This window comes from Neofelis nebulosa, chromosome 17 (assembly GCF_028018385.1).
Source record: "Neofelis nebulosa isolate mNeoNeb1 chromosome 17, mNeoNeb1.pri, whole genome shotgun sequence".
NCBI classification, from domain to species: Eukaryota; Metazoa; Chordata; class Mammalia; order Carnivora; family Felidae; genus Neofelis; species Neofelis nebulosa.
The window spans coordinates 44,706,856-44,733,730 of record NC_080798.1 but is presented as its reverse complement, the minus strand read 5'-3'; the positions used below and the strand labels follow the sequence as shown (position 1 = coordinate 44,733,730).

At 39.4% G+C, this 26,875-nt stretch overlaps 1 protein-coding gene across 5 annotated transcripts in view; it reads right to left on the bottom strand.

Moving 5' to 3' along the window:
• Positions 1-26,875, bottom strand: part of TANGO6 (transport and golgi organization 6 homolog) — a 195,019-nt gene that overhangs the window by 43,496 nt on the left and 124,648 nt on the right. For 4 of the 5 annotated variants that reach the window (XM_058709291.1, XM_058709293.1, XM_058709292.1 and 1 more), the window contains one exon: positions 5,057-5,208. The exons of the other annotated variant lie outside the window; for it this stretch is intronic. In XM_058709291.1, the coding sequence (XP_058565274.1) occupies positions 5,057-5,208 (152 nt within the window). The remainder of the gene's footprint in view (positions 1-5,056; positions 5,209-26,875) is intronic. 5 annotated transcript variants of the gene reach the window in all.

Sequence of the window (26,875 nt, the reverse complement as noted above, 5' to 3'; positions counted from 1 at the left end):
TTCAAACTTGTAGTCCACCCAAGGCAGCTGGTTTGGCACTGATGACATGGCAAGCGTGGGATGCTACATGAGAAGGATCATCTAAAAAGAAGAGACAAATTATGTGGGATGGAAACACCTGGTTTTTCAAATCAGAGGGAATATATTGCCTTCTGAAGTTTCATTGCCAAAAGCAAGGGCTATTAAGATGGAGCTACATGACCCTTCCTGTCAGTAGCTCTACTTGTATGGCAATTCTCTTCCTTTTTAAGCACAAATGCAATCTTTTTTTTTTTTTTTTTTTTTTTGGCAGAAAAGAAATCTTATAAGTGAACTGAAAACATTTATTGGGAGACAACATACAGTTTGGTTAAGAGCATGGATTCTGGAATTGCCCGCCTACATTCAATTCCCAGCCCTGCACTTCCTATCTGCACGGCCTTGGCAACTTATTTCTCTGTGCCTCAGTTTCCTTTGTGAGTACTAGATCAGTTGGTACATGTAAGGTACTCAGAAAAGTATTAAGTGCTTGCTATTATTACTACTTTTAAGATTAAAAAAAAATTATTTATTTTGGGGTACCTGGGTGGCTCAGTCAGTTGAGTGTCCAACTCTTGATTTTGGCTCAGATCATGATACTCTCACGGTTTGTGGGATCGGGCCCTGCATCAGGCTTTGTGCTGACAGCGCAGAGCCTGCTTGGGATTCTCCCTCTCAGTTTCTCTCTGTCCCTCCCCCACTCTCATGCTCTTTCTCCCTCTCTCAAAATAAATAAATAAACATAAAAAAAATTTTATTTACTTTGAGAGAGAAGGAGAGAGAAGGGGAGAGAGAGAGTCCCAAGTAGGCTCCAAGCCATCAGTGCAGAGCCCAATGCGGTTCAGATCCCATGAGCCATGAGATCATGACCTGAGCCGAAACCAAGTCGGATGCTTAACTGACTGAGCCACCTAGGCAACCTCTTTTTTTTTTTTTAAGATTAAAAAACAAACAAAAACAATTCTTTATTTCAAGAGAAAGAAAGAGAGAGAAAATTATTACTATTCTTAAAGCATGTAGGAACCAGTCTTCCCAAATAAGCCTTACCTTCTTCTTCATTCAATATTTATCAAGAAACACTGCATGCCAAGCATTGTGATGGGTGCTAGGGGGCATGCAAAGGTAAATAAAGATGGGCTCTGCCCTTGTCACGCTCACCATTTGTTAGTGATCATAAACACACCTGGGATTGATGTTTCCGGAAGTCCAGATCTCAAGAAGTAGGGCAGGGTCACTGGACAAGGGCCTGGCCAGGCAGGTACCCCCACAGCAGCTCACCCCCACAGCTCCTCACATGGAATTTAGAAGCTCTCTTTTGTGTTAGCACTCATGGTAAGTGAACAGCCTACTACCTATTTACACTTCATTTCTGAAGGTTTAATAAGCAATCCGAGATTCTTGCTGTGAGCCAGGAAATTGTAAAGCTAAAAGACCCCTTATGATGTAGACCCTGCCTGCCTCTCTTGCCTCGGTTCTGCCACCAACTAACCTCCCACCCCCACTCCTTCACTCCAGCCTTTAGGATCTTCCTACAGTTTCCCAAATATTGCCAGGCTGTCCCACACCACACTGCCTTTGCACAGCTATTCTTTCTGCCGAAGTGCCTTCTTGGGCTACCCAATTTCTACTTGTTCTAAAGATTCAGGTCCAAACATCTCTTCCTCTAGCACCTCTTTGTCAACACTCAAACCTGACTGAGGGGCTCCTAAAATATGCTCCTCCAGCACTTATCACGAAGGACTACAACTGTGGCCATTGATGTTTGTGTCCTCTACTAGGTTACCCATGCCCAGAAGGCAAGGTTGGTATCTTGTAGGGTTTTGTAACCTTGGCCCCTGACAAAGGGCCTGGCACACTGCAGGTGTTTGGTAAATGTACGAGCGGTAACATCTGAAGGAGGCTAGTTAGCCCTGTTCTTCTCATTTCCTTGCTGCCATGATGATCACTGTCATCATCGGCCTCCTTCAACTCACCAAAATCCTCCTTAAAGGAAAATCTCAGTACAAAAACAAAACAAAACAAAAAACCAAATCGTTACTCAAATGTCACCTTCTCAATGAGCTTCACCTTGAATACCCTATTTAACATTGCAACCTCCCCTCCACCCAACACTCTGGCCACCCAGATCCTCTGCTTTTTCTTATTTTCCAGATATACATTATCTCTAGATCCTTGTAACAATCCTTCACTGCAGGCATTTTAATCCCGCCCCCTTTTTTTAGTAATCTCTATCCGCATCGTGGGGCTTGAACTCACGACCCCGAGATCAAGAGTTGCATGCTCAACTGACTGAGCCAGCCAGACGCCCCTTTGATCCCATTTTCTAAGTCAGACACTGAGTTCAGAGTCTAAGTCATGTGTGCTCGAATGAACGCAGGTAAGTAGGTGGAGGAGGTAGGCCCTCACTGATTCCCATCCCCAAGTGCACTTGGAAATTTCATTCTCTATCAACAGGTCAGGTGGGTCTCCAGAGAGATGATACTTCTTGAATGTTATAAAAACCTGCTTGAGCTCAATTTTTCTAATCAACCAAACCAAGAAATTTCTCTAACACTCTGATGGGAGATCATATGCCGCCAGCATGCTACAGTTTCCTTAAGAGAGAAAACAGGAAGAAGAGTCTAGGGACTCAAGAAGAAACATGGTCTCAGTTTTTTGGTTCAGAGAAGACCATGATGTTCAGGTATTGTTTGGGGTCAATGGTTTCAGAAAGTATATGGGATCCTGTCAAACCTAAGCTGATCCACTTGGAGATCCAGGGTAAGTTTTCATTCCATTCACAGCTATGTTTTAAAAAATTTTGTGATGCTTGCACAATTCTGCAAATATATTAGAAGCAGTTGAATTGTACCCTTTAAATGGGTGATTTATATGGTATGTGACTTCCATCTCAATAAAGCTGTTATTAAAAATAATGTTTGGGTTTGGTTCATATCACAGCTTATGGCTTGGCTTGGGTTGAGTCATATGAAGGTACCAAATAAACAGGAAAAAAATGTGGGAACTGCTTCCATATTTGACCTAGAGAAGTTATAAAAGGCTGAAATCTTTAGACAATATAATTAAATAGACCCGCAAATGCCTTCTATTGTGTTACAAGTTCATATACTAAAGGACAAGAGATTCACTCCTTGGATGAGTGACATCCAAAACAACCAAAGATCAGATATCTAACGGTTCACATATGGTAGAGCACTCTAAGGTGTTAAGTTGGTAAGAAGCATTATTTCTAAGTTTTTAAAAAAAGACACATAAATGGGTAGTGGGGACTATTAAGGAGGGCACTTGTGATGAGCATCGGGTGTTGTACGTAAGTGTTGAATTGCTAAATTCTACACCTGAAACAAATATTACACTATATATTAACTAACTGGAATTCAAATAAAAACTTTTTTAAAAAGAAAAAAATATATAAAAAGATGGGCAGAGAGGTGTGTCCCTCATGGAAGAGTTAAAGGAGAGGAAGTGACTGACGCATAACTTTCTTAAAAATCCTAAGTTGGAAAAAAAATCCTAAATTGGAATTTAAGGGCATGAGTAGCCTTTACTATCAATAAAACAAAGCCTATAAAGCTCAGGAATCAGGAAATGCCATAAATTCAAGGGTATGCGTACATCCATGAGTGTATTTTTCTGCTTAGCGATAAGACACAATCACGACATCAAAGAAAATTCCTTCTCCCTAGGAACTTCTTAAGATTTGTTGTTCAACATGGTCTGAATAAAGAAGCCAGTATTACAGTTTTGTAAGTTTTTGGTCTAGTGAAGTTATGTGCTCTATGTGAGAGATATGGTCTCTCATAAATAAAAAGGTAATATAAACTTTTAAAAATTTATATATTTATAATTTACATGTCATTTTCTTCCAAATAAAGATTTAAGATAGTCAAGCGCATTGGTAATAAAACGACTCCTGGCTACTTATTAACTAATCTTTTTCCATCCAGCATCATCTTTAATAGCAGAGTGCCTAGCACACAGCAGGAAGTCAAGATATATATTAATATACCGATGACTAAATAAACGTGAGGGCAAAGATAAAACGTAAGGGGCTAGAGGACGATGTTCGTAGAGGACAACAACAGGACGCACATTTCATTAACTCAGCAACTCTGAAACCAGGAAGAGCGTGCAGTGCCAACACCCTATATGGCTGCCCAGTCATCCTCGACCTACTATGTACCAGGTACTAGGTGTAACATGGTAAACAAAACATGGAACTTAATTAGTCTTTCTGGTAAATAACCTCGTCCCCCTGAATACAGGGCACCTCTGACCAAAGAGGACCAATTAGAATCTATGCCTGGGAATTTTCTGTGAACAGAGATGAGCTCACAGATGGCCCAGAGACCTAGGGTAGAGATGTTTATTTTTGAGAGAGAGAGACAGAGTGTTAGTGGGGGAGGGGCAGAGAGAGAAGAAGACACAGAATCCGAAGCAGACTCCATCCAGGCTCTGAGCTGACAGCACAGAACCTGTGCCAGATTGAACCCACAAGCCATGAGACCATGACCTGAACTGAAGTTGGACACTTAACCAACTGAGCCACCCAGACGCCTTTTTTCTTTTTTTAAATAACATTTACTTCTTTTATTTTTAAGTTTATTTATTTTAAGAGAGAGAGAGAAAGCGTGCATGTGGGAGGGGCAGAGAGAGAGGAAAAGAGAGAGAGAGAGAGAGAGAGAGAGAGAGAGAATCCCAAGCAGTTAGTGGGGAGCCCGATGTGGGGTCCGAATCCACAAACCATGAGATCATGACCTGAGCAGAGACCAAGAGTCGGATGCTTAACTGACTGACCCACCCAGGCGCCCCTCAATCCTCTTTTAATACATAAGGTAAGTTAAACTGACTTGTTGTCACTTGCCATAAAAAATTCTTATGAATCTAACTTCCAATATACATATAAGACTAGTGAGGCTGAGGTAGGTTCAATGATTTACCTGATCTGGAAAAAAACCAGAGATCTGACTCTCAACCCCAAGCTATATCACAGGTCCAAGTAAAAACAAGCATTAGAAAAACAATCAACATGCAGTACCTCATGAACCACAGAGCCCAGCAGAAAGTCCATCCTCTGGCACAGTTCTCCAAGGTTAGATAAGCTGCTGGCCCTGTGAGCACTATCTGGATCTCTTGCTCCCCTCAGGAATGTGTGGATCAAAGGTTCTCTGTACTTTGAGACCATGTCCCCTATAGGGGAAAAAAAAAAATCAAAAACTTTAAAAACAAATTTTCAGGTTCTTAAAGAAGGAATAATGATACTATCATAGTATATTGTATGGTGTTTTATACTTTTCAAAGTACTTGCATAACCAACCATTAGAAATTATGCACCGGGAGCATATTTAATGTCACGTTGGAAGAAAACTAATAACTGACCATTAGATTGAGTAACAATGAGGACACTGTTGACTCTGACGAGAACAGTTTTGATGGACTGGTAGGGGTAAGAGCATGACAGAAGTGTTGTTGTTGTTTTTTCAGTTAATTTATTTAAATTCAAAGTCAGTTAACATACAGTGTAGTATTGGTTTCAGGAGAAGAAGCCAGCAATTCATCACTTACATACAACACCCAGTGCTCATCCCACAAAATGCTTTCCTTAATGCCCATCACCCATTTAGCCCATCCCCCCACCCATATTCCCCCCAGCAACCCATATTTTGTTCTCTTTATTTAAGAGTCTCTTATGATTTGTCTCCTTCTCTGTTTTTATCTTATTTTTCCTTCCCTTCCCTTATGTTCAACTGTTGTTTGTTAAATTCCACATATGAGTGAAATCATGTATTTGTCTTTCTCGGATTCACATCACTTAGCATACTCTACTTCTATCCACGTTATTGCAAATGGCAAGATTTCATTCTTTTTTAAAACCATTTATAGGGGCGCCTGGGTGGCGCAGTCGGTTAAGCGTCCGACTTCAGCCAGGTCACGATCTCGCGGTCCGTGAGTTCGAGCCCCGCGTCAGGCTCTGGGCTGATGGCTCGGAGCCTGGAGCCTGTTTCCGATTCTGTGTCTCCCTCTCTCTCTGCCCCTCCCCCGTTCATGCTCTGTCTCTCTCTGTCCCAAAAATAAATAAAAAACGTTGAAAAAAAAAAAATTTAAAACCATTTATTCACTTTTGAGAGAGATACTATGAGCAGAGGAGGGTCAGAGAAAGATGCTCAACCAAACAAGCCACCCAGGAGCCCCAAGATTTCATTCTTTTGACTGCCAAATAATATTCCATTGTACCACTTCTTTACCCATTCATCAGTTGATGGACATATGGCCATAATGTGGCTATTATTTATAGCACTGTTGTAAACACTGGGGAGCATGTGCCCCTTCAAATCAGCATTTTTGTATCCTTTGAATAAATACCTATAGGACAATTGCTGGCTCATAGGGTAATTCTATTTTTAATTTTTTGAGGAACCTCCTACTGTTTTCCAGAGTGGCTACACCAGTTTGCATTCCCACCAACAGGGCAAACAGCATTCCCCTTTCTCTGCATCCTCGCCAACATCTGTTGTTTCCTGAGTTGTTAATGTTAGCCATTCTGACAGGTGTGAGGTGGTACCTCATCATGGTTTTGATTTGTATTTCTCTGATGATGAGTGATGTTGAACATATTTTCATGTGTCTGTTAGCCATCTGGATGCCTTCTTTGGAAAAGTGTCTATTCATGTCTTCTGCCCATTTCTACACCGGATTATTTGTTTTTTGGGTGTTGAGTCTGAGGAGTTCTTTATCTGATATGTCATTTGCAAATATCTTCTCCCATTCTGTCAGTTGCCTTTTAGTTTTGTTGATTATTTCCTTTGCTGTACAGAAGTTTTTTTGTTTTTAAGTTTATTTATCTATTTTGAGAGAGACAGAGAGAGAGAGAGAGAGAGAGAGAGAGAGATATGGGCAGAGAGATTGGGAGAGAGAGAATCCAAGCAGGCTTCGCACTGTCAATGCAAGCCTGATGCGGGGCTCAAATTCACAAACCATGAGATCATGACCTGAGCCAAAACCAAGAGCCAGATACTTAATCAACTGGGCTACCCAGGCACCCCTGTGCAGAAGCTTTTTATCTTGATGAGGTCCCAATAGTTCATTTTTGCTTTTATTTCCCTTGCCTCTGGAGACATATCTAGCAAGAAGTTGCTATGGCTGAGGTCAAAGAGGTTGCTGCCTGTTTTCTTCTGTAGGATTTTGATGGTTTCCTGTCTCATATTTTAGGTCTTTCATCCATTTTGAATTTATTTTTGTGTATGGTGTAAGAAAGTGGCCCAATTTCATTCTTCTGCAAGTTGCTATCCAGTTCTCCCAGGACCATTTACTGAAGAGACTGTCTTTTTTTCCATCAGATATTCTTGCCTGCTTTGTTGAAGATATATGTTGGCCAAATATTTGTGGGTCCATTTCTGAGTTCTGTATGCTGTTCCTAGAAGTGGGTTTAAGGCAGTATGGGAGAAGTGGAGACAGAAAGATCACTTAAGAAGTTTTTCAGCAAAGCAGATCAAGGAAATGGGGTGGCTGCTGGTCAAGGTAGGGAAGTATGTCAAGAGAAGTTTTTGTTTTATTTGAGAAGAAGAGAAATAGCATGCTAAGACATCAGAATTGACATTTTATATATGGAAACAACTTCTTCCTCCACAGGCATACCAAGAGCTAAAGCTTTTTTGGCTTGATCTAGGTTCTGAGGCTCTAGTTCTAGAACCCAAGTATAACACTCTACCTTTAGCCTTTTTGTAGTACTAAGGCTACATGACATCTATCTATGAGGTGACAAAATGGTTTCCAAAGCACTGCTTAAAGCCACCCATTCTTAATCACATAAATGATAAATCATAAAAAAAATCACCAACTTGTCCTATCAGGCTCACCTCAAATGCTATTTCCTTTGTGAAAACTTCTTCAGTCAGCCTTAATTAGTCCTCCAGGGAAGTTCCACAGTTCTTTGAACTTAAATCACCTGTGTCACTAATGCCTTGATTCCTAGAGGTTTTCAGCATCTATCTCTCCCATGAGTCTAAATTCCTTGAAGGTAGAACTTCGTTTCCATCAGTTCTCAGTAATCTTTGTATGTATGAAGTACTCAACAAATGCTAATGTTGAACTGAGTTCATTAATTTGTTCAACAAAACAAAATTATGTGCTAGGTATCATGATAATGTTCTAGGGATAAAAAAACATAAACATAATCTTTACCCTTTAGAAAGCCCAAAGTTTAGGAGGTGGGTACAAACAGGTAAGTACCAACAATTACAGTACTGTGGTAACTGCCATCATAGAGCCAAGCAGAGGTTGCTTGGAGACCCTAATCTCACTAATTTCAAACACTTGGAAGGGGGAGGAGGAGACTGTTTTGATTTCGTTTTCCCTCAAAACACAATGTATTTTCCACACAGTATGGGATAAAGATGAGGGAGAAATTTCTCTAAAAGGCTCCCAGTTCCTAATATACTACAGACAGTCAAAAGTCTCATCCCCTGCCCAGTTAACATGACTATGAATTGCAGAAATAGAGTTAGCAGTAATTCAGCCATAGCTTGTTTTCAGAATAGAGGGGACTTTGTGCCTACTCTGAGACCCAGTATTTGCATTTCTGAATATCAATCCTGAAGAGGGAGTCACATATATGCACAAGGATATCTGCATAAAGACTTAACTACAGAATTGTAACAGTGAAAAATGAGAATTAAATATTAATTAATATGGAAGTGGTTAAATAAACATATATATTATGGAATACAATGCAGTCGTTAAAAAGAAAATGACAGAATTACATGCACTAATATAGAAAGGTCCCTGAAGACACTGTTAAAGCAAAAGGAAGTAATAGAACCAGTATCATTCCATTTGTGTATGTAAAAATGCACAGATGCAACTTCTCTCACTATTAACAAACCAAACTTACAGATTTAAATATGTATATGAAATATACAAATGTATAGAAAAATGATAGAAAGGATATACTAAAAGAGAAGATTTAAATAACTTGTCCGTAAAGCAAATACGCCCAAGATCAAAGTTACGTAGTTTGATACTTAACTCCTATAACATACTGATTGTACTTAAAATTTCCAACTAAGAGGAAAACATATATTTCTACTTTTACTGTAGTACTTTTCCTTTCTGGTCTTAGGAAGGAACTTGCTCATTCTGTAGTGTGAGATATAGATCCAGAGTTAAGAGATGTGTGTTCTAGTTTTGGCCCTGCTACCAACTAGCATTTTGACTTTGGGCAATTTGCTTCACCTCTCTGTACCAACTAGAGACAAGCCAATTAGACAAGACGTCTCTCAGGTCCTTTCCAGTTGTACGAATCTATGAGTTGATGAGTCACCTCTGGTTTAGTCATCAGGGGAATGAGGTTCAGGAGACTGGAAAAGGAAGAAGCATACATTCACCATCCCTAGAGGGAGGCTGTTGCTGTTAAAGGAATGAAGTTTCTTTGTTGGGAAGGAAGGCACAGGAAAATGAGAGAAGGAGGGGAAATTGCAGGCTGAAAAGGTAAGAGCAGATGACAAACAAGTGAATGGTTACTAATGTAGAGATTTAAAGTGAAAAATGCATGGTAAAGAAAAGGTAATATGTGCTAGGCACTATACTAGGCCTGGGGATCCAATCATAAACAAGAAAGACACAGTCCTTTCCCTCATGGCATTCAAAGCCTAAATGGGGAAGAGGGGAAAAAACGACCAAGCAACAGTGGAGTGAGATGTGCCCAACATGGTGACAGAAAAGATACTTTTATGAGTAATGTTTTGATCAGGTTCCTATTTCTATTAATAACAGCTCCAGTATTCTTATTCATCCAGACTCAAAATCCTGATGTTCTTTTTGACTTCTTTCTTTTACCTTTCATTCAGTCTGTGCATTTATTATTATCCAACATTTGTTTATTTCCATATAGAATTTGAAGAAACTTATAATAAATAATATTAAATTATGTATCACTGAAATAAGTACTTTTAAAAGCTCTACAGTAAGTGAGGGAGTGCAGATATCCCAAGCTAAGGATCCCAGAACTTAGCTTATCAATTCCTGGTGGCTAAGACATAAAAGGAAACAGAAAAAACATAGTTCTTATTATCCAATAAAAAAAGGAACATCAATTTGGTAACAGAGAAAAATTTTAGGAAGAACATCAAGAGGTACCTTATTCATTCATCCAGCCAATCTTTTAGTTTTAAAAAAAATTTTAGTAATGCTATCCCGGACGTGGGGCTTAAACTCACAGCCCCAACATCAAGAGTCACATGTTCTACCAACTGAGGCAGCCAGGCGCCCCTCATCCAACAAATCTTAAATGAGTACTTACAATACTCCAAGAACATTCTCAGTCTGGAGGTGACAAAACATGAAAAAAAAAAAAAAAAAAGTAAAGGTCCCATCTTCATGAATCCTACTTCTAGTGAGGGAGCAAGACAATAAACAGTAAACACATCTTCCTGCATCAGTAACGGCTGTGAGAACAAACTAAGGAAGGTGTGTATGTGTGTGGAGGACGCTGAGAGCCAGGGGTGAGGGCTCAGAGGAGAAGCTCTCAGAGGAGAAGGTCTGAAGGAAAAAGTCGTGAAGACTCTGGGGGGAAAGTGAAGAGCAAATGGGCAACAGAAGTTTGATACTCAATGTAGATACCATACAGCTGTTTCTCATCCTGACCCACCATAAAAGTCGAGGCCATACCACTACAGTAACAAAACCACAATTTAACGTTGCATTTACGTAAATTCTGGCCCCGCTTGAGTTTCATTACTACTTTCAGAATGAGCATCCATTTAACTGCATGCTCTACCAGTTCCATCCCCAAGCGCACCTAAGAACCAAGAGGAGCCAGTAGGAAGGTTAGCATCTCAAGAGCCCCACGTTGTACCAGTCAGCAGGCCCTGGGCCCACATGCTACTTTCTTTTTCCACAGTTGAGGCTAGAAGAGCTGGAACACTGTATTCACCCTGCAGTTCTCAAAGTGCCCTGCCGTCATGTTCTCTGCAACCTGAACTCACACACACAGCCTAGATTTGTCACATCCTTGATCAATCCTGGTGTTCTTTGTGGATTTACATCTCTGCTCCCATTTCCTGGGAAGCTACTGCTTGCCTCTGACTAATCTTCCCTTCTCTTAGTGCCTACCATGCCATGTGGCTAGTTTCTCAAGACTGTACCGGATCCTAGTACCTAGGCTGGGGGTCAGTCCTGACCAGGTTTCTGTGCAGAACAAAAAATGAATGCATGTAGTCAGAGAATATAGCTCCCAAGGCTACATTTTGACATGGGCAGACAATTTCAAGATCCTACATAAAAGGTACTTAATTTGAGCTTTAGGGATCCCAAAAGCCACATTTGTTATGCACATCGCATTGGCATTCTCCCATTCTTCCTTGCAAATAGCATTCTAATTTTGTTCAAGTACCCACCTTCCCCCGCCCTGTCCCAACCATCACCCATTTGATTCAGACTAAGGTCTTCATTGGTCTAAATGAATCATGGTGGACACATCCCTGTGCATTAATTGGTTTACATATGGGCATGTGACCTAGTCTGGACAATGAGGTGTAAAGGAAAATCTGCTGGAAGACATTTTGCCTCTGGCTATGATAACGATATGACACCTTAGAGTTACTGTAGCCAACTTGAAACCATGAGGGACTAGAGGACGAAGCCAAAAGCTGAAGTTGGCAGAGCAGAAAGATGAAAAGAATCTGGGTCTTGAATGATATCACGAAGCCAAAAAATCAACCACTCCTGGACTTTTTGTTATGTGCAAGCGATTCATTCCTTACTGTTTAAGCCAGTTAAGTTGGGAATTTCTGTCATCTGCAGCCAAAAGCATTCTAACATATCATATGAAAAATGGAATGTTCTTTAAAACTATAGAGCACGTTGGGGCGCCTGGCTTGCTCATTTGGAAGAGCATGCAACTTGTGATACTGGGGTCGTGAGTTCGAGCCCTGTGTTGCATGCAGAGACTACTTAAAAATAAACAAACAAACAAACAAAAAACCTTTAAAAACAAAACATAAAAAATAAATAAAATTGTAGAGCAATTCTATGTCAGTTTGATGTCTATCAATACAAAGCCAGGAAAGTTAGGTTTGCCAAAACAAAGGAACTTAACACAGTATATGTTTTTTAAAGAGTTCAAAATCATTTTATAACAACAGAAAAAAATCAAACCCAATAATTTTCTTTCTTCCAACTGCAACTTTAATTGGAACAAAAGCCTAGTACACAGCATGACTCTTAACAATATTAGCATATATATATGACTTTCCCAAAGAGCTAAGTCATCTTTATACATAAGCCAACCTATTAAAAAAAAAACAAAACAGGTGAGTAACTATTTAAAGTAGTAGTTCATGTGAAAGGCTTAAATACTGAGTATATTTCCCAACCTCTGACTAACTCATTCCATTATAAACTAAAACCCTAGGTTCTGGGATACCTGCTACTATTCCTTGGTTTCTGATTAAGCAACAAAACCTCAATTATCCCATACGGGAGGGGTTAAATTTAGGGTGGGTTTTTTTGCTTTTGTTTTTGTTTTTTTGTATTTTTCTTTATTCAGATGAGATGTGCTTATTGCTTCAGTTGAAATTTATTTGAACCACAAAATTCCAAAATCCTAATGCACCTTTTGTCTTTAAGATAGCACATACTCGACCCCTGACAAGACCAAACATTCATTACCATCCTGTTGTTTCCTTAAAAACCTATGTCTTATATGGCTTTTATAAAAAAAAAAAAAAAATGGTACTGATTTCTGAATTTCCCACCTCCCCACCCATATTCAGAAAATACTTACCACGGACTACAATATTTAGACTAAGAGATACCCACGAGAACTGAAGTTAGAGAGACCATAATCTTTTCCTTGGGCATTTCTGAACAGCCTCAGGCAAATGAACACAGTAAATCCAAGCTCACTTTTACAAACTTACTCAAGTAGATGCTAGTCAGAGAGGTATATCTTAGTTCAGCTCTGATGACTTCTACTTTGTGCAATGATGATGACAACACCTGGCTATTTGCATCTCCATGTTCTTTTCAGGAAGTCAGCAATAATCAATCTTACTGAGATGCACACAGCTGTGTGTTCAAGGAAACCAGAGAAGGATCTAGATTTGTTTGAACAAACTTAATGAAAGTGAGTTGCTTTGGAAGGTGAAAAATCAAATGCATAGTGAAAAGAGCTGAAAACCTTTTTAAACTGCCTATGACTTACTAGTACCAATTATCATCTATGTGAAAAACTCTTAATAAATTAGGATTTGGAAGATTTTTTTTCAAAAATTTTAAGTTTATTTATTTTGAGAGATGGGGGAGGGGCAGAGAGAGAGAGAGAGAGAGAGAGAGAGAGAGAGAGAGAGAGAGAATCCCAAGCAGGATCCTCTTGTCAGTGCAGGGCCTGACCTGGGGCTTGAACCCATGAACTGTGAGATCATGAGCTGAGCCGAAGTCAAGAGTCAGACACTTAACCAACTGAGCCACCCAGGATTTGCTAGATTTTTATCAAGTTTTTCTTTCTTTCTTTTTTTTGAATATAATTTACTGTCAAATTGGCTTACATACAACACCCAGTGCTCATCCCAACAAGTGCCCTCCTCCATGCCCATCACCCATTTTCCCCTCTCCCCCACCCCCCCATCCACCCTCAGTTTGTTCTCTGTATTTAAGAGTCTCTTATGGTTTGCCTCCCCTCCTCTCTGTTTTTAACTATTTTTTTCCCTTCCCTTCCCCCATGATCTTCTGTTAAGTTTCTCAAGATCCACATATGAGTGAAAACATGATATCTGTCCTTCTCTGACTGACTTATTTCACTCAGCATAATACCTTCCAGTTCCATCCATGTTGCTGCAAATGGCATGATTTCATTCCTTCTCATTGCCAAGTAGTATTCCAGTGTATATATAAACCACATCTTTTTTATCCAGTCATCAGTTGATGGACCTTTAAGCTCTTCCCATAATTTGGCTATTGTTTTATCAAGCTTTTCAATGGTACTTTAAGTCTAGACTGATAGATTCATTGATCAGATCCCATCTCCTTTCATGCAGAAGCCGAGATGACTGCAGCAAGAGACTCTTATATGGTGGAAAGGTGCTATCACATCTGAATTCACACAATCACTTTTGGAGCCAGGGGACCTGCTGATTTCAAGGGCTCAACCATTCCCCTAGTTAACTGAAACAGGTCCTAAAAGTGAGAGTGAGAAAAGGAAATGCCACCCTTGGCCAAATCCTTATGCCATCCTATCAAAACTCCATTTTTTATGTCTGGTGACTCCTTTATTCTTTTTCTTCTCTCCCTTCCCTCCTTTTCTTTTAATTAAAAAAAATTTTTTTTGAAGACATAGAAATGAAGACAGATAAAACCACTCCTAAGTACTCTATTCAATTTACCAACAAGAAGTAAGTAAGAAATATCCTAGCCTGCTGGCTAAGGTACTGCTGAGTAAAACCAGTTATATTTTTCAAAGATTGAATGAACACTTACAGCCAGCACTCCTCTGTCATCAGAAGTTTATATACATTCTGACGAATGCTTCAGTCCAATGTTTCCCAAACACAAACATGGGCACTGAAATTGTGCAGTGCGACTTGAATATAATGCAGATCCAGGTGATTCAGAATTATCATTAAAATGAAAATGCAACATTAAAAAACATCTTTTAGATGGGGTACCTGTGTGGCTCAGTCGGTTAAGTGTCGGACTTCGGCTCAGGTCATGATCTTGCAGTCCATGAGTTCGAGCCCCGTGTAGGGCTCTGTGCTGGCAGCTCAGCGCCTGGAGCCTGCTTCAGATTCTGTGTCTGCCTCTCTCTCTGCCTCTCCCCTGCTCACGCTCTGTTTCTCCCTCTCTCTCTCTCCCGGTCTCTCAAAAATAAGTAAATATTAAAAAAAAAGTTTTTTTAAATCTTTTAGAGAATTCACAGACCCCTGAAATACATCAGAATTTAATCTCCAGACTTCAGTTTGAAAAATGTTCTTCCAACAGGCCAATTTAATGAAAACATTTAATAGGTATTGCTATGTGCTAGGGACTCCGTGGGGCACTAGAGACTGAGAAATGAAAGAGATTCTGTTCTTATTTCTAGGAAACTACAGTTACCAAGTGGCACAAAAGCAATAGGGTGGGTGAGATTTAGTCTCTTCAGGGAAGACTTCATAGAGGAGGTGGCGTCTAAATCGAATCTTGAAAGATGGTGAGGATTTCATAGATACAATAGGAAAAGCAGGTAGATGGAACTATGTCTGTAGCCATGGAGGCAAGGGGGTGGTGGGGGAGAGCAAATAAAATGGATGGCATATTCATAAAAAGCAGCTATACTAGGTGACTGTAACAAAGGGTGCACTAAAAGGTGAATATGATCAGAAATACCCAATATCAAACCACAGAGGCATGAAGGTAAGGTAGTGAACAATGGAAAACTGATAATGCTTTCTTCTTTTTAATAGATTTTATTTTTTAGAGCAGTTTTAGGTTCACAGCAAAATTAGGCAGAAAGTACAGAGCTCCCATATACCTCCTTCCCCTCTCTTTCCCTGACTCCCCCGCTAACAACATCCTGCACCGGGGCCATATGTTTGTTTCAACTGATGAACTTATATCAACAGATCATTATCAGCCAAAGCCCAAAGTTTACATTAAGGGTCACTCTTGTGTTGTACATTGCATGGGTTGACAAATGTATAAGGGCATGTATCCAGCATTATAGTATCATACAGAACAGTTTCAGTGACCTAACAATCCTATGCTCTGCCTACTCATCTCTCCCTTTGGGCTAACCCCTGGTACCTACTGAACTTACTGTCTCCACAGTTTTCCTGAATGTCATACTGTTCCAAAAATATCATATGGTATGTAAGCTTTTCAGATTGGCTTCTTTCACTTAGTAATCGGTTTTAAAAAAAAAAAACAACTATGTATTTATTTTGAGAAAGGACAAGTGGGGGAGGGGCAGAGAGAGAATCCCGAGCAGGCTCCACGCCACCAGGGCAGAGCCCAGTGCGGGGCTCGAACCCACTAACCATGAGATTAAGACCTGAGCTGAAGTCGGGCGCTTAACCAACTGAGCCACCCAGACACCCCTTAGAAATAGGCTTCTAAGGTTTCTCCATGTCTTTTCATGGCTTGATAGTTCATTTCTTTTACGTGCTGAAAAATTTCCACTCTCTATACCACAATCTATTTATCCATTCACCTACTGAAGGACATCTTGGTTGCTTCCAAGTTTTGGCAATTATGAATTAAGCTGCTATAAACATACATGTGCAAGGGAGCCTCAGTGGCACAGTCTGGCATCTGACTCTTGATTTCCACTCAGGTCATGATCTCACAGTTTGTGAGTTTGAGCCCCACATTGGACTCCATGCTGACAGTGTGGAGCCTTCTTGGGATTCTCTCTCTCTCCCTCTCTCTCTCTGCCCCTCCCCCACTCTCTCTTTTTCTCTCTCTCAAAATAAATAAGTAAACTTAAAATTCTTTAAAAAAATAAAAAAAAATTTAAATAAAAGAAATATATATATGCAGGTTTTTGTGCAGATGTAAGTTTTCAACTCATTTGGGTAAATACTAAGGAGCATGACTGCCGGATTATATGGTAAAACTATGTTTAGTTTTATATGAAGCCACCAAACTGGCTTTCAAAGTGGCCAAAGCATTTTACATTATTCCTTCCCCATTGTTCAAGTCCTAATTTCATGCCCTCTATGATGTGACTCTGCCTATTCTTGGTCATATTCATCTTGCTGCATGCCCTTTGTTATAGTCCCCTGGTATAGCTGATTAAAAATATGGTATATTGATTCAGAGGAATATTACTTGCCAATAAAAAGAAATGAAATACTGACACATCCCGCACCATAAATGAACTTTGAAACCATCATGTTAAGTGAAAGAAGACATCACACACAAAAAACACACGTGTATGATTTCATTTATAGGAAATGTCAGCAATAAGTAAATCCTTAGAGACAGTACATTTGCGATTGCCTGACTGGTAATGGTATGTGAATGGTTTCTTTTGGAATAATAACATTCCGAAAATTTATTGTGGCAATGGTTGCACAACCTTGTGAACACACAAAATAATTTAAAATTGTACATTGCAAATGGATGAATTGTATGGTAAATGAATTACATCTCAAAGCTGCTTTTTTAAAAAAGCAAGTTTTGGGGGCGCCTGGGTGGCGCAGTCGGCTAAGCGTCCGATTTCAGCCAGGTCACGATCTCACGCACGGTCCGTGAGTTCGAGCCCCGCGTCAGGCTCTGGGCTGATGGCTCAGAGCCTGGAGCCTGCTTCCGATTCTGTGTCTCCCTCTCTCTCTGTCCCTCCCCCGTTCATGCTCTGTCTCTCTCTGTCCCAAAAAATAAAATAAACGTTGAAAAGAAAAAAAAAAAAATTAAAAAAAAAAAAAAGCAAGTTTTGAAAGTAGGAGGGGTAGGAGAATTAGAGAATCTATTTTACAATAAAGCTGGAAAAAAATAAATAACTTCTATAAAAATCTTCACATACTAGAAGAGAAGAGGTATATATATATAAGCAGAATCTGATGTGAAACACACTTCTGCCTTCTAAAAGCTCAGAGACCAAAGGCTTGGGGCGAATTCTACAGACAAATCACAATGGCTGTTCCCTTCAAACATGAGGCAGGAGATGCTTTGATGAGATGCCCACTACAGGAAACAGATCCTGCCCTTGACCACCAGTCAGGCAAAACCCAGAGCTTTCCCACTGCTCTATGAATGGCATTGCTTCTGCCAGCTCTTTGCTTCCTTATTTGTCAGTAAATGATGGTGCCAATACAATTTCAGTCTTTACTAACTTCAGAGCTGGCAGTTTAATGGGTGACATTTTAAAAAACCTTCTAAATTAACTTTCACTGCATCAGTTTTTTTTTTTTTTTAATATTAGTGTAATTCAAAAGTCTCTTAAAAGAGGCAAGAAAAATATTGAAGATTTAAACCTAGAGGTCCTTATATGTAGTTAGCCATTTGGTCCAATATCCTATCTTGAGGTATGGCTGTGCCAAACCGCATTTGACAAACATTAACCCAGAGATAGTTAAGACCTCCTGCAAATATTTAAAAACCTTTGTGCTCTAGGCTTTTTATTTTGTCCAAACCAAATCTCTTCTGCTCTTTATTTCCTTTCCCTATATGGACCAGACTCAAGTAGAGATAGGGAATTGGTCTTTCTCTGCATATCTTTGAATTTTAATCTTATCTTTGCGGGCTCCCAGATCTCAGTCTTTAAATGCCCCTCGGTAATCTGACCAGTTCAAGTCTGCTCTTCCTCTTTCCAAGATGGTACTCTCTGTACTTTAGGTTTTTGTATTAGATATTTTCGGGAGGAAAAAAAGTAAAGGTGCAAGACAGTTAAATGATACAATACACACTTAGTTTCACTAAATCAGTTACCAAAAAAGAGTCCAGAGGAACTACTTTTCCTCTCATCTTGAATTCCCAGTTATTCTAGAATGAAAATGAATAGATCTTTAGGGGTAACATCATGGACAGCCACATGCCCTCACAGAAATACTGCTGCCCAATCAATAAGGAAACAGAAGACAAAATATAAATCTAATTCTCTCCATGTACCCTATTATGTCCTCCTTAACATCTATTCATTTTTCTTATATTTCAGGGCCTAGATCGCTACATAAGAATTACTGGTTTCTTGTAACACCTCATGAATACAAGTTATTGCCATGTGTGGACCAGAGTCAACAGAGATTATAATTTCTGTCAAGGTCAGAAGGAGATTTGATTGACAAGGCAGAGTCTGACAGGCAGGATTTCCTCTCCAAAAGCCATTTAGAGAATTAAATAATTTAAATGCAATTAATTTTTGATGAAATTCATCATTAAAAAATTCAGAGGTAAATTTTGATCTATTAACAACAATTACTTTTTAGCCTTGAATTTCCCCTGCAGCTCTGGGGAAATCATCTCTTTTCTGATTTCTGTTTCCCTTCCCCACATAGCCCTTTATGATCAGGAGAGAGATTTTAGTTAAGATAAATTATGCAGCTACAGATATAAAATGCTGTGGAATAAAATGCTGTGCACAGTATTGTGTGCATTTGTAAGCCTCTTTATCTACAAAGCCCTGTGTGCCTATTATCTTGTTTGAACCTCACAAGAATCTGAGGTAGGTGGAAAAAAAATACTATTAACCCTGTATTACAAACAAGGAAAGAAAAGTTTAAAACAGGCTGATCCGAGGTCACACAGCTACTGAAGGACAGACAAGTTTTCAAGATCAGGCTCTTGTCTCCAGGCAAAAGGTGTTTTCTACTGCCATCAGGACATTTACTTGGCTCTCCGTTAAGATCAGCAGGAACTTCCGTTCTGAAACAAAGGATATTAATGTGGCCAGCTGATTCTCCCACCACATCTCTGACATTTCAGTCCTTGCAATTTTCACCTTTCTTTGTTTAACCTCATAAAGAAAAGGCAAAAGAGAAGCCAGGGACTTAGTTCTTAAAACAGTGTATAAGCAATAGGGCATAATGGGAATAAATTCCTCTGGTCCATGGGCAAACACCAGAACTGTCACTTAATTGTCTTGTGTAAAGGCTGGAATCCTATTAATTCTAGCCTGAAGAGAAGAACAAAAAAAAAATTCCCCTCTTCTTTACCATTTTCAAAGTGGAAAAGAACTGAATACTTCAGATTTCCTAGCAGTAGGAGATGACTGACAAGTGGCTTTGTAAAAGTGGCTGAACCCCTAAACCTGATGCACATATTAGGGCACTGCAGAGTGCTAGATCCAAAGCCACCGTGTAATCTTGATAGGACTTGCAAGGGAGGCATGACACAGTAGTCACTAGGCAAGAATGCTGGGTAGTCCCTGGATCGACTTCCCCCTACTGGTGTCTACATGTTAGGACCCACATTTCTCCCTAAGGCTAATTGTTGATCTGCTGCTTTTGGTTTTTCATTCATACTGTTATCCTTTTTAAGGTAATGTAACCAAGACATGACCCTGAGCTATGAGTAGGTTAGCAAAGATTTCCGGGGTTCTTACCCTCCCTTTCATGGGCCTAGTTTCACTGTACCTCATCACAGAGAGGGGCACAGGGATGGTTTACATGCAAATTGTATGTAGACAGACTTTGATAGGCTTAGATATAACCAGAGGAAGACCGCTGTGGGGCAAGTTATTAAATAAAAACAAACCTGTTAGTGGGGCTATTATGGGTGCAAGTGACTTCCCAGGTATGTTTTAAAGAGACAGAGAGACCTTCTTGTCTCCTAATAGTTCTTTTCTTAGCAGATTATACTGCCTTGGAATCTATTTAATGATTACAAATTTATTTCTTTGGGCTACATAGCCTCATTACTTAAAATGCAAAATCATCCCAAGAAGGGCAGCACAATGGGAAGCTGCCATCCACCCCTTAGTAAATATTAATATACCTGGTACCTCCTTTTTACAAGCTGGGAAGGAACAAGAAAGATTTAATGGTGAGATAATTTCTGAAATTTGATTACTTTTAGTGATGGTCAAGCCTGTGTAGGTACCTATAGAGAGAAGTTTTAAATGGGAGAGGAGAGGGAAAAAAAGAGTTAAGTGAAGGTAATGGGAGAAGTAGAGACCCGACCTAACACTTCAACATGCACAAGGATGTTTTCTTTCCTTGTCTTCAAATGACAGACTGATGTGCAAATAAGAACCACAGATAAATATCTTTTGGACAAAGTAAGACAATGTACAGGAAATGCTTTGTACCAATGGACTTTTGGCAACTCAATGAACTAAAGTAACAGAGAAACAAAGAAAGGTTCAAACAGGGGATGCCAAGACTTCTATAGTTATGTATTAACTAGGTTACTCATTCCATTTCATCAGCTCATTGAACTTCAAGATTGGTTTAATCAGTGTATAAACTATCAGTTTACACAAAGTCACCCTACAAGGAAAATCTGCAATAATTGACTCCACCCTTATGTGTTACTGACAAGAAAAATAGAGTAGCTCTGGAAAATGTGCTTGAGACGGTAACAGATTTCAGAAACAGGGTGGAATTTTCTTTTTTCCTTTTTTCACTTTTTTTTTTTTTTTTTTTTAAGTAGACCTCAGGCCCAGCACAGAGCCCAATGTGGGGCTCAAACTCATGACTCTAAGGTTAAGACCTGACCTGAGACCAAGAGTCAGACTCTTAACAGACTGAGCCACCCAGGTACTTCTGGACTTTTCTTGAAGGACGGAAGTAACAAACTAAAGCCCAGAAATGTGATCACAAGGAAGGGAAAGTTCCAGGTTTATGGCAAGTTATTTTAAAAGATGAAAGGTGAAAAAAAAACTAGATATTTTAAATGAAGGAGATGCTCTTTACAATTCTGTAATGATTAAAGTATTAAAACCATGCCACTGACTTAATTAATTTAATTTGTTGCATAAATGTTCTAACTCGTTAAAGCATGCCCAAGTGTTAGTTAGCCTCATAATATTGACAAACACAAATCAGGAAGCCTGTGCCATGAAGAAAACTTCATGTTTGAATTATTAACAGAACATTCCTCAAGTGTTACAGAATCAATCTCTACTACATCAGGTCAAAAAAGAGGAAAACTAAGTTACAATTTCTTTCTGAAGGGAATATTATATTTTAATTAGATTGTTGGTGTACTCTCTTGTAAGTCCATAAGTCAAAGCGAATGAAAGAATCTATTTCAAGACTTGCAAAGACAGAATCAGGTGCTCCGCTGTACTGTATCCTTTCACATACGCAAGGAAGGATCCAAATTAATGCTTTCATTTGCTCTAAATTGGAATAGGGGAATGAGATGAGAAGACAAAAGTATGAAGACACTGAAAATAAAAATAGCAAAAGAAAACACTGAAGCATTCAAGTATAATTATATTATTATCTTTTAAGAAAGGGCCCTTGCCAATGGCATCCTATATGTATCCTGAGTTAATGATTCCTGCAGTTGGTGACTTACAGGAAAGAAACGCATTATCTACTCAAATCTATTTAAAGAAAACTAATTATAAAAGGTAAGGTTTCTGCTGTTTAGAATACAAAGCTTGGTTTGGGGGAGGAAAAGGACTTAAGAATGATTTGGAGGGGTGCCTCGGTGGTTCAGTCAGTTGAGTGTCTGACTCTGGATTTTGGCTTAGGTCCTGATCCCAGGGTCGTGAGATCAAGCCCTGTGTGCGGGCTCTGTGCTGAGCGTGGAGCCTGTTTAAGATGCTCTCTCTCTCTCGTTCTCTCTCTCTCTCTCTCTCTCTGCCCCACTCCCCAGCTTGCATGCTCTGTCTCTCTCTCAAAAAAAGAAAAAAGAATGATTTGGAAAGATGAGTCACTTCCAAAGAGGTTCCATTGAAAAGCACACAGTGAAGGGCTGTCAAACAAACAGATTTATGTACTGGGATAATGGTTACCTTAGAATAGAGGTCAGGAGACTTTCTGTAAAGAGTCAAAGAGTAAATACTTTTGGCTCTGAGGGCCATACAATTTCTGTGTAACTACTCAACTTTGCCATTGTAGTGCAAAAGTAGCCATGGACAATACATAAGCAAATAAGCTTGACTACTTCAATAAAACCTTATTTAAGGACATGAAATTTACATTTCATATTCTTACCATCTCACAAAAGATTATTATTTTTTTGCTCCCCTCCTCAAGTATTTAGGCTTCATTATTATTATTTTTTAAAATAATCTCTACATTCAACGTGGGGCTCAAACTTACAACTCCAAGATCAAGTGTTGCATGCTCTACTGACTGAGCCAGGCAGGTGCCTCTCAACCATTTAAAAATGTGAAAACCAGGGGCGCCTGGGTGGCTCAGTTGGTTAAGTGTCCAACTTCAGCTCAGGTCATGATCTCGCAGTTCATGAGTTCAGGCCCTGCATCGGGGTCTGTGCTGACAGCTCAGACCCTGGATCCTGCTTTGGATTCTGGTCTCCCTCTCTCTTGAACCCTCCCCCTCTGACTCTCTCTCTCTCACTCTCTCTCTCTCTCTCTCTCTCTCCCCCTCCCTCCCTCTCAAAAATAAATAAAACATTAAAAAAATTAAAATAAAGAAAAAAAATAAAAATGTGAAAACCATTCTTGCTTATAGGCTGTGCAAAAGTAGGCAACCAGCTGGATTTGACACTCAAATATTTGTAAACGATACCACATATATTATTCCATTTGAGTCTTTCAACATTTCTATGAGAATAACAATTGCTGGATGGATTATAACTGCATCTCTACTAAATGCATCTCTACTAAAGGATGAGTCTCTCATTTCTTGCTCTGAATTGCCTATTCTACTTTTTCTCACCATTCTCACAGACATCCCTCTAATCTCATCTCTTTGTGCCAAGGAATACCACATCAGGCCTCCCAGAGATCTCTCTGGCTCTAGGCCCTCCTTTCTTCATCCATTTTCCATGCCCCTGCCAACCACACCTACATGCCTCTCATGTTGCTTCCTTTCTTAAGAATTTATCATGATTCCCAAATGCCCATCATATCAAATCCAAGCTCCCCTGTCCAGCCTTCAGGGCTCTGCCCCATCCTCTCCATCTAGACTTACTTCCACAAGGCACTTAACACAACTTGCTGTAGGAAGACATTTCTCAATTCCTACCACGTGCCTTCCACTTTTGTTCGGTTCTCATGCTTTCTTTCCTATCTGGGGACATCTTTTCTCCTTCTTTCTCACATACCCTGGTTGGGTATCCACCATCATCTCTTGCCCAAATTGCCCAAACAACATTCAAAGCAGGTCTCCTTGCTTCTGGTCTTATCCCACTCTCATCCTTCATAAGCATCCAAAGTGATTTTGCTAAACTGTAATTATGACCAATTCTTCCCTTCTTAAAACCTTTCAGTGGCCTCCATTTAAGGGGTCAACAGAAGTCCAAATCCCGTAACAAAGCACATGTGGTTGTTTACGATCTTGGCTTCTTGAACTAGGCCAGGCCATGGAATCTGGTCTGAGTTTGAAGATGAATGAGAATCATGATTTCTTCTCTTTTTTATTTAATTAAAAATGTTTTAAGTAAACTATATGCTCAGCATGGAGTTGAAACTTACAGCCCCAAGATCAAGAGTCATATGCTCTACGAACTGAGCCAGCCAAGTACCCCTGATTTCTTCTCTTTTAGTTTTATTTACTCCTAAAGCAGCAAACATGCAGGACAAAGATATATGAGTTAGGTAAGGATTCAGGTGTGTGAATACAGTTTCCCACTGCCTCTCTTCAATCTCAGGGAAATGTACTGAAATGTACAGATCAGACTCAAAGCAGCTTGCAGCTAAGGCTAAAAGTACTGAACTGAGATTTCAACTGCTGCACATCACAGGCATGACAAAGTCTGAAGTTTCAGTCTAAGTTAATTGCCTGTTAAAACAAAATTTAACAGTGTTTGGTGGACTACAAAAGTATCCACAGTCTCCCCAACATAATACCCATAATTTCCAGGGAATAATCCAAACTTAGTTGTTATACAAAAATATGACCTATTCTACAGGAGAAAGATGATCAACAGAAGCCAATACTGAAATGATAAAGATATTTTAACTACCAAAATGGATTTTAATTTTTTTGACATTTACTTATTTTTGAGAGACAGAGTGAGACAGAGCATGAGTGGGGGAGGGGCAGAGAGAGAGAGGGAGACACAGAATCCGAAGCAGGCTCCAGGCTCTGAGCTGTGAGCACACAGCCCAACATGGAGCTTGAACCCACGAATCGTGAGATCATGACCTGAGCCGAAGTCGGACACTTAACCAACTGAGCCACCCAGGTGTCCCTACCAAAATGGATTTTAAAGCAGCTACTATAACTATGTTCAAGGAAGTAAAGGAAAATACACTTCTAATAAATGAAAAGATAGGAAATCTAATAGAGATGCAGAAAAATATAAAAATAACCAAATGAGGGGCGCCTGGGTGGCGCAGTCGGTTAAGCGTCCGACTTCAGCCAGGTCACGATCTTGCGGTCTGTGAGTTCGAGCCCCGCGTCGGGCTCTGGGCTGATGGCTCGGAGCCTGGAGCCTGTTTCCGATTCTGTGTCTCCCTCTCTCTCTGCCCCTCCCCCGCTCATGCTCTGTCTCTCTCTGTCCCAAAAATAAATAAAAAACGTTGAAAAAAAAATTAAAAAAAAAAAAATAACCAAATGAGGAATAAAAGAACCCAAATATGAAATTCTAGAAATGAAAAATACCTAAAAAAATTCACTAGATGGGCTAAATTCACAGGATGCCAAAGAAAAGAATTTCTGAACCTGAAGATGGGTCAATTGAAACTGTACAATCTGAAGGAAAGAGAAAAGTTTGGGCAGGAGGTGAGGTGGTGGAAAGAGCACAGTCTAAGAACAATAACAAAAAAATTCTAGCACATATATAACTGGAATCCTAGAATGAGGACTAAAATATTAAACAAAGAGATAGTACAGCTAATAAGCCAAGAGTGGAGATTAAGAGTGATAAAATATACTTGATCAATTCATAAGAAATAAGAAAAAGAGGGAAAAGGGAACAAAGAATAGATGACACAAAGAGTAGGATGGTAGATATAAATTCAAACATATCAAAAATTATTTTAAATATGAACAACCTAAACAATTTAAAAGCCTGAAATTAAGAGATTATCAAACTGGGTAAAAAAAAAAAATCCAATAATATGTTGTCTACAAAAACCAGTCGCAAATACAAAGACAAATACAGATTAATAAAGAACAGAAGAAGTTATACCATAAAAACACTAATTTTAAAAAGTGGAAAGACCATATTAACATCACGAAAAGTAGAATTTGGAAGAAGGAATAAGAAACAAGGATAGAGGCATCAATTCAATAAGAAGATGTAACAATTCTAACTGTGCATACACACAGTAACAGACGTTCAAAATGCGTCAAGCAAAAATTGACAGAATTCAGAGCAGAAATAAGACACATCTGCAATTAGAGTTGGAGATTTCAACCTCCTTTTTCAGTAATTGATAGGATAAGTACACAGGAAATCAGTCAGGATACCGAAGATGTCCACAAATTATCAACTAACTTGATATAATTGATATTTATATATAGAACACACTTCCAAGTGCACATGGAACATTCACCCAAAGAGACCATATCCTGGGCCATAAAACAAGTCTCAACACACTCAAAATAACTGAAATAATATACAATATGTTCTCTGCCCACAAAGAACTCAGGAAGCAATAATGTAAAGTTACTTGGAAAATCAGTAAATATTTGAAGGTTAAACAACAAACACATTTTCAAGTAAGCTGTGGTAGAAATAGAGATCACAAGCAAGATTAAAAAATATTTTGAAATGAATAAAAATGAAAACACATCAAAATTTATGAAATGCAGCTAAGGTCGTTCTTAGGGGATAATTTGTAGTTTTAATGCTTACTTTAGGAAAAAAGAAAGGTCCAAAATCAGTGATCTAAGCTTTCACTTTAAGAAACTAGAAAAGTAAGAAAACTAAACCAAAAGTTAATAGAAGGAAGTGTTGTAGGCAACCTCTGAAATGGCATCCTATGATTCCCATCTCCTAATATTCATGCCTTGTGTAACTCCCTCCTCTTGAATTGTGGCTAAAGCTAGTGACTCGCTTATAACAGACTGTGACAAAAGTGATGGGATGTCAATTCTGAGATTAGGTTACAAAATGACTACCACTTCATCTTGCTTGCCCTCTCTTCCTCTCCTGCTTGCTCAATCTGGTGAAAGCTAGCTGCCATGCCTATGGAGAAACCCATATGGCAAAGAACTGAGGGAGGCTGCAGGTCAACAATCAGCAAAGAACTGACACCTTCAGTCTAACAGCTCACAAACAGCTGAATCCTACCAACCATGTGAGTGAGTGTGAAAACGGCTCTGTTCTCAGTTTATTCTTCAGATGAGACCGCAGCCCA